The sequence below is a fragment of the Acanthaster planci genome, linkage group LG12 (assembly GCF_054643075.1).
Source record: "Acanthaster planci isolate LZ-2023a linkage group LG12, COTS_SCS, whole genome shotgun sequence".
Lineage (NCBI taxonomy): Eukaryota > Metazoa > Echinodermata > Asteroidea > Valvatida > Acanthasteridae > Acanthaster > Acanthaster planci.
In genome coordinates, this window is record NC_141788.1 from 14,686,744 (window position 1) to 14,698,407 (window position 11,664).

The 11,664-nt window shown below is 41.2% G+C and overlaps 1 protein-coding gene across 1 annotated transcript; it reads left to right on the top strand.

Moving 5' to 3' along the window:
• The first annotated feature begins 1,083 nt into the window (after positions 1-1,083).
• LOC110987239 (pancreatic alpha-amylase-like) lies at positions 1,084-8,299 on the top strand. The gene is made up of 4 exons (XM_022249797.2): positions 1,084-1,207; positions 4,336-4,472; positions 5,444-5,685; positions 6,818-8,299. The coding sequence occupies exons 2-4, from the start codon at positions 4,336-4,338 to the stop codon at positions 7,900-7,902; spliced, it is 1,464 nt and encodes a 487-aa protein (XP_022105489.2). The 5' UTR covers positions 1,084-1,207; the 3' UTR covers positions 7,903-8,299.
• The last annotated feature ends 3,365 nt before the right edge of the window (positions 8,300-11,664 follow it).

The following is an 11,664-nucleotide window of genomic DNA, read 5'->3' on the forward strand; positions in this document are numbered from 1 at the left end:
CCATCTTATCTTCTCATGAGCGAATTCATGGTCCGAAAGCGCCCTATGTTCTGCAGTGACATTTGTCTGTGGTTTGCTGAAGATGAAAGTATATTTAAAAGCCACATTTTGAAAATATGTATTGGTTCAACAAACTGGATTAAACTTAGGCCTAAGTTGCAGTTTCATTCAGGGCTGCAATTGAACGCTTTTCGATTTGTGTTTGAAAAGTGTCAGACTTGACTAAGGAATGACTTTTTTCCATGTCATTTTTGTACCCCACGAATGGCCTCATGAAGCAAGATGTTCTCAGTGTCGTGTTCCCTAGCTATCCCCAAACTTGCCAAAGTCAAAAACATTTTTATCAAGAAGTGCAGACTTTTCCCAATTTATAAGACCTCTAATCCCTTGTCTATCTCAAGAGGTGCCAAGCAACAGCTTTCTTGCACCTGTAACTGCCATTAATCAGGCGGGACCGAAATGTGAGGGCCAATCGCATTTGTTCCACCAAATCACTATACTGCATCGGAAACAGTCTCCTGACGACGGACAGAGCAGACTGTCCGAAACGTTGAGTACCACTGGTTCTTTTCAGTACCCCCACATGCTCAGAAACAGAGACATCTCCATTGTGATACTGCAAACCTATCTAGTTTACTTGCATAGGAAACAAATAACAATTACAGGTGGCAAGATAACGTTTGATTAATCCCCAGAATAATTTATTATTTTCTAGCAAATTTCGATCCATACTGAGCGACAACAGAGTTGATAAACATCCACATCCTTTTCTATATACATCCATTGTCGGTTGTTTTTAATACATTATGGGTTGGTACAATATCCGTCGACACCTGTCGACAGGTGACAAATTATCAGTTAGAACTTTTACTACTCTATCGGCCAATTATCCATTAGTTACCGCATACAGCATCGGTCAAATTGTATATACGCTTTGATCTTTGAAACCTTCGCCATGCAAATCATTAAGACATCATGTAAAATTTTTCTGAACTAGTTTGTCGCCGAGGGAAAAGTGTAATGGTAAGCATTTACGCCCAATATGACGTGGTATCTCTCAATGTTCTGTCAATCAGCGATATAACTTGAGTTTCCTTTGCGCGCTGACAGCTGTTTTTGAGGGTTTCATTTTCTACAAAAGCGATTGTGAGCAGTGAAAATTTCATCTCGTCCACCACTTCAGGAACTGAACTTCAAAAAGAGGAAGGTAAAACTGAATTTATGCTTGTATTTTGTAACAACGAAAGATGCAATTTCTTGATTCAGTGGTAATCCGGTCGGCTCCTCGAAGGTTTGTACAGCGTGAATTGAGAATATCCCTATAATGACGTATCACCTATTTTACCGCAGTGCATTGATTCGAAAGAATAATAGTCATCGCTGTACACACTGCTACATAAGCATATCATGAGTACGATTAGTACTGTTTCAAAAAGGCAGTGGTTTTGTTGATAAAACCCTGGTTTTGAATCTTCTAGGGAAGTTAGCCTCCACAGGAGGAAATGGCAAGATTGTGTCTGGCATCGTTTTGTATAGTGTACTATTTACGACAAACATTTCTCTCTCCCTCTGGCCACCTCCAGGCGACGCAACTACACGACGCGACGGCACGACGGCTTCCTTGCGTCGTGCCGTTGGGTCGCACCGTCGCCTTCTTGCCATTACTTTTGTACACACACGACGCGTCGCGTCGTGCCGTCGCTTGTCGCGTCGTGCTGTCTCAGGTATTTTCCATGTTGCATTTTTTGCCGCCTAAACGTCGCCCCTTCCGTCGCCCGTCGCGTCGTACCGTCGTGCATCGCGTCGTACGCCGTGTCTTGCATCGCGTCGCCTATTATGTCTTGCAAAGTACACGCTATTTACTCTTTGGTGTTGATTTGTTCTTGTTTTTATCTCATCCATTCCTCGATTAGGATTAATTTCTGTCATATTTTATTAAGAAAAAGAAAAAAGAGCAAAAAGAAAATCACCATATGTAGGAACTTCTCTCTCATAATAACTGGAAGCCCAGAATTCGTCAGTCTTTAAATCCAGCCAATGATTTCTTTTTAATTTCTTTTCTTGTCGATGCAGTTCCAATTTGTGATAGGACTTTAATCTTATAGATACCGGTATTTCTCCGTGGTCCATCCCGGTAATTTCTAAGTAATACTCCAGATTCCCCGTACAATTTGTCTACAATTGTATGACTGCAAGTTTGACCACGGGAAGTTACCACCGAGCCTGCTCTATAATACAATCAGAATATTCCGTCTTGATTGCAGTCTGATTGCAGCCATTTTTCAAGTGGTAACCCTCAACCTTCTTGGGCATTACCATTTTTCAGTTGTAGTTTTTAGTCATTCTGCTCTAATAGGATAGCTCAAAGACCCAGGCAGTTGATCCTGGCAACAATTTACACAATCTCACCATTTCGGGGGCCAAACAATCTTCTTTTTTCAGAAAAATGCTGGGCTTTTAATGCCAATGAGCTGAGCAGAATTCTTACTTGAATAGTGGACTGCATGCACCCAGGACATGGCATTTGCTCTTTGTACGCTCCCGCCATGGGCATGCAGAGCCTTGAACTGACAGCTTTTGAAATATTGTCCAATCGTATAGTATAGATGGTAGAAGAACTAACGCAACGTCACGCCCAAAATTACTTGCTAACATACACGGAAAAAGCTGCCAGATCTAGGCTCTGCATGCCTATGGCGGTAGCGTACAAAGAGCGAATATGTAGCAGGTCTTGTTTCTGTTATTGTTCTTTTTCATGCATATTAACTTTCTAACTTTGTGTTTTCATGAAGAGTGAGTTTTTGAAGAAAAGGTTTGTTTTTTTTTAATCAAATTTGATTGGAAAGAGATTCACGACCAACTATCAGCCTTGTCTCCAGGAAATAAATAACATTAGCCACAACGTTGTTTTAACTTTTCCCGCTCTAATTTTGATCTTCCTAATAATTATGTAATAGAATTGATTTTGCTTCCCCCCTTTTTGAAATCCTAACTCCTCCAGAATTTGGGCATACAATTTTTGTGGGTTGCTTGGCAGCGCGTGTGGGCAGTTGGTAGCAGAACTTGCAACCAGCCACAAGAGTCCTTGAGAAGGAGCTGATAACTTCCCTAGCCAGTGACCTTCCACTTCAATTGGCTACTGGACTGAACAGAGACTGTTCTGTTGTCTCTCTGTGATTTCTCCTTCCATCGAACCTGCCATACTAACAAATTCGTCCCTGTCCTGCTCCAAGCAAAAACATTACCCGTGTAAGCCTATTGAACTACACATGCATACGTTGCTGGACAGCAGGTGGCCTGGACCAGAGCCACATGAATTCCGTTCCGAAACCTGATTTAGTCGAGGGGAAGGAAAGACTGTGCTCTTGAACCCTAAACATCAAATAGCCCACATATCTTCTCCACCCATTCAAGTTCTTTTTACTGCAAGCCTTTCTACTGCAAACTCTACAGCTACTTGCCAAGTCAAGACAAGCCAAGTCTTCCCCAACTTGAGCAATAGATCGTCTTCAAGCGAGGCCCTTTATCTATTTTCATTTCATTTCATATCTAGTTTTCACAATGTTTATCTGTTAAATGGAATCCCTGTTTTTTTCTCATTATCAAAAAGATGCTTTCTCTAACGTGAGGGTATTTGTATTTTCGTAAACCATGAGAAAACGTTTCACTATATTAGCTGGAAACGAATCAATTCTCACTGGTTAGCTGATAATAAAAGGCGTAAACTAGTAAACAAATAAACAATGTAAAGCAGGTGTCATGATTCTCATATTATAAAACGTAACTGCTAATGTCGCGTCGTGCGTCGCGTCGTGCTTCAGGCGACGTAATAGGCGACGCGATGTACGACACGACGTGCGACGCGACGCACGACGGTACGACGCGACGGGCGATGGAAGGGGCGACGTTTAGGCGGAAAAAAATGCAACAGGAAAGGACCTAGGCAGCACGACGCGACGGGCGACGGCACGACGCGACGCACGACGCGACGCGTCGTGTGTGTACAAAAGTAATGGCAAGAAAGCGACGGTGCGACCCAACGGCACGACGCAAAAGAGCCGTCGCGTTGTGTAGTTGCGTCGCCTGGAGGGAGGCTAAAGAGAGAGAGAAATGTTTGTCGTAAATAGTACACCATAGTTTTGTGATCAAACGCCACCTGTACGTGGGCTGTTTTTCCTTTTCGCGCCAAACGACGAACCCCATTCTATTCAGCCAGACACTGCGGTAAACACAGTCATTACATAAAGGTTAATGCTGGCCTAATCAATGTAGACCGTGTTTTTGTGTTTCGCTTTGTGTGCGCTTAATGTCTGACCAATAATTGTCTGTATTCAGATGGCTACCATTTGGCTCTTTTGCCTTTTTCTGGGCGTGGCTGTTGCCCAGTGGGACGCCTACACCATGCACGATAGGCAGGTCATCGTGCACCTGTTCAATTGGAAATGGACAGATATCGCCAAGGAGTGCGAAAAGTAAGAATTTCGTTTTTTTTCGCCTTCCATTTTTGTTAAAGTCAAAAGCACAACCCTATTCCTATTTTACCGGTTCACTAACCTTAACGACAGTGTAAGATATCGATAACATGGAATATACCAGTTAGTAACCGGCAAGAGATTATCGCACAATATCGTGGGATGCCTCGAACAAGGCATTAAAATCCAAAATGTGCACGGCAGGTGTAACGCAACACATTGCATCGCATCCCAGACCCTGCATTGTGGATAGCCTTTTACTTTTCCGGTAATGACCAAGAGGTACACTTTACCGCTGCTCTCATCTGATCAGGTGGTATAGAGAAATGAAATAAATTTTGACTTAATTCAAAACAAGTAAACTTAACCCTAGAAAGTGCCAGGTGTTGAAGATTTGATGAATATCCTGCCCTATAATTCTTCCAGCTAGCTAAATTTAAAAAAAGAAAACTGCGTGTGTAGGCCCCCCCCTATTAGTTTAAAACACGTTCAAAGTATACTAAGCAAGCCCTGTAGTGTACTTCATCGTCCAAAGATTATGTTAAAGTAACATTGAAACTGTTCAAGCGAGACTTTCGAACAGTTTTCTTTCGATGGATCATTGAAAAGGTGGGAATTTAAAGTCCATAATCTGGCCAAAGAAAAAATGTGTTTAAGCTATATAATAATAATACTATTTTCGAGAATAAATATGGGATAGAATCATACAAACGTCCTTTCAGTAGAGAAATTAAGTGAGAAAGTGATTTAGTTGGCAGCTGAATATTTCCTTTATTGAAGTTTAAAGAAACAAAAAAGTAAAGGCATACATAAATAATCATACAAATTTTAAATTCCTTAACCTTAAGCCTTATAATTTTTCATCAAACTTTATCTCCTAGAGAACGCTATGCTGTTTTTGAAAAGGGTGTTATTTACTTTAGTAAGCTAACTGATGTACTAATTTCAAGCATGTTTCCTCGTATCCTCAGCTGGTTAGGGCCTCATGGATTTGCGGGAGTTCAGGTGTCCCCTCCTAACGAACACATCATCTTGAACCCGGTGCGCCAGTGGTACGAGCGGTACCAACCCATCGGGTATGGACTCACCTCACGGAGCGGTAACGAAGCCGAGTTCAAGGATATGGTGAGCCGGTGCTACAAAGTTGGCGTTCGCATCTACGTGGATGCCGTTATTAACCACATGGCGGCCAGCAATCCCGATGGAAACGGAGGTGAGTACTTTAAAAGATGATGTTCCTTTCTCAGTGATAGTGTCTGTCGTCTTGTAAGTCCCTAGGTCCGTGAGGAAACTAATCGGTACAGTTTAAAAGGGAGAAGACCACTCATTGTTTTGAATTTAAGAAAAATGGATGGCTGCTGTTACGCGCAAGTGTTCCTCACAGAGGTGTCACATGTCACGATACCACACCGGCCCCTGGGGTGGGTGACGTTCTTCTGTGTGATATCCATTGTAATATCTAAAAATCAGTCATACATGTAATTGTAAAGTTCGTATAGTTCATATGCATAACATGTTGAAATGTTTGTTTTCTTACACAGTTTTCTTTAGTCAAAATCACAATAGTCGAAGTAGAAGTATTATTTTTGTATATGTGTATTGCTTCGCCCCTAGACTGTAGGACTATTTTTAAAAATTCGCAAATAATTTTCGGTTTTTTGTGATCATGGGTTGTGATAAAATAACTTATCTACGAGAGCACAATAAACAGACAACCTTTGCTGAAGATGAAAAATGGAAAACTTACGTCACAAAAATGAGCTATATGTGTTTGGAATCAATACTCCCATTCCTGTCAAAGTACAGGGGAGCCAATCCCGGGGCGTGCGGTGTATGTATACCTTCTTTTGACCAGGAAGGGCTATTGAATCATTGCCCCACTTTTTCCCGGTGACAAACAAATAAAAGCAGATTATAAGGATTTTCCAAACTTCCCAGAAAGCAAAATGTATTAATTCAATAGCACTGAAACAAGTTTGAAAGTGAAAAAAGCTAAAAATACAGTTTTGATGTATAATAAGATTCATGGGTGTAAGAATACATAAACATATACGTATGCATCTTGAACCAGGACCACTTTGGCAGGGAATATGTTAAACGTCATCATCTCATATGAAGCGCAAAAGACAGACGGACTCCCGTTTTAAGAATGGGAAAATGAGGGGAAAAAATAAAAGTTGCCAAAAAGCAACAGGCATGCGGGGTCAACATTGAAATTCAAGTCAATGTCTCAAGCATAATGTGGGCCTGCGGTTTCCCGTTTACACCAAGCAGCCGTTGCCGCGATGAGTACGCGCACATGTTGAGTCTAAATTGGTCTGTTGCCCCTCTTCCTGTGTTCACAGATTATGATTTTTGGAGAGTGCCCTACTCGAGCTGGGATTTCAATCGGCCGCAAGGTAGATGCAAGACTGTCGGAGACATTGACTACGACGACAAATACTCCATCCGCGATTGCGATGTTTTGGGCCTGAAGGACCTGTGGCCAGAAAAAGACTACGTCCGGAACAAGATTGCCGAGTACCTGAACAAGTTGATCGACATTGGTGTGGCCGGCTTCCGGGTAGATGCTGCCAAACACATGTGGCCGGGCGACCTCAAGGCAATTTACGGCAAACTGAAGAATCTCAATACAAATTTTGGCTTCCCGAGCAACGCCCGGCCCTTCTTCGTCCAGGAGGTAATTGACCGTTCATGGGAACCTGTTTCAGCTTGGGAATACCTGGACATCGGCAGAGTGACCGAGTTCCACTATGGGGAGAAGCTCGCAGAAGGATTCTGGCGGAATAACCTGCTGAGCCATTTCAAGAATTTCGGGGAAGCGTGGGGCTTCCTTCCTGATTACAACTCCTTGGTATTTGTCGACAACCATGACAACCAGAGGGATGGTGGTGTTATTACCCACAAAACCCCGAGGCTGTACAAGATGGCCAACGCCTTCATGCTTGCTCACCCTTATGGCTTTACTCGAGTGATGAGCAGCTTCTTTTTTAACGACCGTGATGAAAGTCCTCCAAAGGAATCCAGTGGAGACATCAAGTCGCCCATCTTCAACCCAGACAATAGCTGCGGTAACGGCTGGGTGTGCGAACACCGCTGGAGACAGATCAAGAACATGGTCGACTTCCGCCGGGTGACAGCGGGTCAGCTCTTTGCCAACTGGTGGGACAACGGCTACTACCAAATCGCGTTCGGCCGTGGTAACAAAGGCTTTATCGTCATCAACAACGAGGACTTCCAACTGAGCCAGACACTGCAAACGGGCTTGCCGTCTGGCACCTATTGCAACATAATCCTGGGAGATTTTGAGAACAACAAATGCACTGGGCCAACGGTCTTCGTTGACGACAACGGATTCGCAAAGTTTGACATCGCGGGCTCAGGCAACGACGACCCCGTTGTGGCAATCCACGTCAATGCCAAGCAGTGAATGCGGGCATAAACATTTCCTTTGTGTATGTCAAAAAGGCCATGATTCATAACAAGTATTTGATTCGCAAGAAATCATTTGCATATACAATGCTCCATCCATGACGTGCAGATCCAGTCTACTGAATACCTCGTTTTCAAATGTCTAATAGAATACCAATAAAATTGTCCAATTGAAATTTTCAAATAAAGACTGCTTCCTTTAAACTCATATCCCTCTTGAGTATCCTTACCCAACTTAATACCGAGTAATATGATAATTTATAAAAGAATAAACATGGAAACTCTTGCCTTGATGGAATAGCTTAGAGTCAGGAACCAACATAAATGAAATTGTAATGAACTTATTGCATTGAAGACGACCAAGATTAATAAAACAGAAATATCATATTGCCGTACTTTTCAGTGATTGGTGATGTTTTTGTTATACATGTCATGATGTTAATTGCTTCTCATGGTTGTCCATCCTTTACACTTTAAAAACAAGTGTTCGTGTTTTAACGCCTGCTAAACGCCTCCCTGGTATGAATGTGTTATAGTGGTGATAATCCAAAGTTAAACACGTTGTAGTGGTTATTTTTTTTAAGCAAATACATGTTGATGTGTTGTTGTGTTGTTGAATTTAAACATAATTACACATGTGGGTATGTTTAACAAGACCCAAAGACACGTTTATCGGGTGGTAACACTTTCTGAAAAGCGAAACATGTTTATTTCCGCAAAGATGCTCAATTTTAAAAGGGCACATGTTTACAATTAACGCATATACGCGTTTGTAATGCGCGTAGGGGAATAGGACCTTGTACTGATGACCTATTGCAGTGTTTACCGCAGTGCATGATGAAATAGACTGGAGGTCATTGATGCAGTGTGTGACACGGTCATCTTATACCACGGGGAGGTTAAATGGCAGACGTACGCGTCCTGTTCGATAACAAGAAAGTGAAAACACAGTCTTACCGTTTCAAACTGGGTAAAGAATATTCTCCGGAAGATTTGAAACGATGGTAAAACCTGCGTTTTGGAAACACAGATAATCGTACTTATAAGCAGTCCCTCCATGCACTACGGTAAATTCTTTGCCACGTTGCCCGCACAATGTATTGCTCTCAGGGCTGTCCTTTTGTAGGTTGTTCAGTCGAAAAGGAAAAGGCAACCCCCTTCTGCACACCACATAGGAAAAATGCGAATTAAATTGAATGAATGAATTGCAGGGACATTGCGGGCACACTGCAGGAAAAAGCCCACGCACCGAATGATAACTTTTATCGCAAGTTGTCTTATGTTTTTGGTGAGAAACCGGTGGGAAAACTGTGCATGTGCTTTGTTTGGGTAGACATCTTGGCGGTAGCAACTGAAGGGGTTTCTCGCGGATGTATAACCTGTCATGTGCTTTGTTCACATGCAACGGGTCACTGCAGTATCAAAAATAATTTGTCGAGTTGGTCAAGGTAGATCTTTTAGATTCTAGCAGCGCAATTAATATAGGTGTCCTGTATGTTTGTAGACCTTCTTGATGTTCAATCCGATGAAGAATTCTCTGTTTTTTTCCATTTCTTTGGCCATTCATCATACCTGCTATTCACTTCTCGGTATATTTCAGTCGGTGGTGTAAATTTGTGCCAGAAATTTGGGGAAGCGGGGCGAGGAAAGGTGGGGGATGACTTGCTCTGCAATGAAAATTTGAAAAGTGGGGGGGGGGGAGGTGAAATACACAGTAGGCCACCGGTTCTTGATTTAATTTCGAGTCTGACGCCCCGGGGGTTGAATGAAAATAGGGGAAACTTCCAAGAAAAATGGTCCAAAAATGACAAAATGTCTTTGACGTATGCTTTAACGAGAAATAGCTGTTATTTTATTTCTTCATAAAGAATAACAACCATAAAATATTTTGCGTAGCTTGTCAGGCCAGAGGTATAATCAACTGCGCCTTCAACAGTATTCACAGGATTTCCGCCCGTTTACTTATACCAAGAGGTTTATTGAAAGTAATTTAAACTTTTAAAACTTAAAATTATGGCAATATTGACAGAAATGTCTTTAAGTGCCGAAACAATAAATACATGTTATTTTGCTTCTTTACTAACAAAAACGACCGTAAATTATCATCCATTGCAAGACACACCAGACCAGAAGTAGTAAAATATCCAACCCTACACTCGATTTCTGCCGGAGGTTGAGTAAAAGTAGTTCAAAGTTAATTTAAAAGTAATATCTAACAATTAGTACACGTCTTTGATAAATGCTACAACAAGAAATTAGTGTTTTTTGTATTTATTTATTGACCAAAACGTCAGAAAAATTCTCATAGCATAGCACGTTAGGCCGGAGGTAATAACAAACAGGCCTGGCATACTTGATTTCAGCGCCTGCTTACAGGTCGACAAGGTTCAATAAAAGTAGCTAAAACTTACTTGAATAATTTTCCAAAAATTACAAGATATGTGTAATGAATGCCACAACAAGAATTTTTGTCTCTTTATATACTGACCAAAACGTCAGTATAATGCTACCTCCAGCTACCTCCGACTTTTACGAACACCCCTAGCCTGCAGACCCGAACTTGGAAGAACATCAAAGACTTTTGTCGTAACACGATAAAGTTGCAGCCAAGTTAAGGCTCGTAAAATTCGTGCTGCTATAGGGTTCATCATCCATATGGCATAAAGTCTCAACAAAAACGTCGTAGTAACAATAATCCTACTTTGATTACTAATAGAAGCTTTGTCGTGCTTAAATTAAGTGTTGTCACTTAATCCACAACAAGGACATTTGTAGCCCCAATCCATTGTTGTTCATTGTTTTCATTCCCGATAATACAAGGTTCCTGTTATAACAAGGTAATTTGCCATGTGAAAGTCTTAATAACGAGGTCCGACTGTATTTACAGTGCTCGTATGTTTCTTAAATGACTATAAAAATGTCATAGAATTGAATCCATCTTTGACAACAAAATGATTACATGTATTTAGAAATGTTTCAACAATTATTCTAGTTCCATTTCAAAACATTTTTTCACGAATTTGTAAGTACTGATCCTTGAATATAAAAAACCAAAGGAATCCACTTTCAGGGGGTATGGACACGACATTTCACTCGCATGATTTAAAGCACACGAAATGTTTACGAGATAATTTAATGAAGTAGGCATAGTTATTAACACCAACTTGTGTGCGTCAGGGTTGTCAGTAGTTAGTCCCTGATGATTGGCTTAGAAAACACTTTACTAGATTCTTTCCAGGAGCAACCATTACCGAGAAATCTGTAAATTAATCTGAAAACATATCTGTGCCTGTTGGCAATATTTAAGGGAAGCAATGGTTGAGTCAGCCAAATTTATTTTGAAGGGTGGAATAATTTTGACTTGAACCGATGCACCCAGGCACGTCACTGCGGCCTATCGTCACCCGGTGAGACTTTTTTCCCTTAAATGTGTCCATATTATGACCGCTTTTAGTCATTGTTTCATTATTGCTAAATCTTGAACTGTCGCATTAATATTCACAGACAAGATGTTATAGACATAACACATAAAAACTGCATTGTTTGTCAATACATAGGCTACATACAAGTACATTACGTGAACACTACTTTATTGGTCTGATTCACACAGCATAATGAGCGTTGTTACTATTATTACAACCATACACTTAAACTAAAGGTAGTGGTTGTTACAACAATAACCACGGAACTGTTTTGGATTTCAAGTTGTTTAATTGAAAAAAAATGACGAAGTATTTTAAAAACACAAGGTGACGTCATC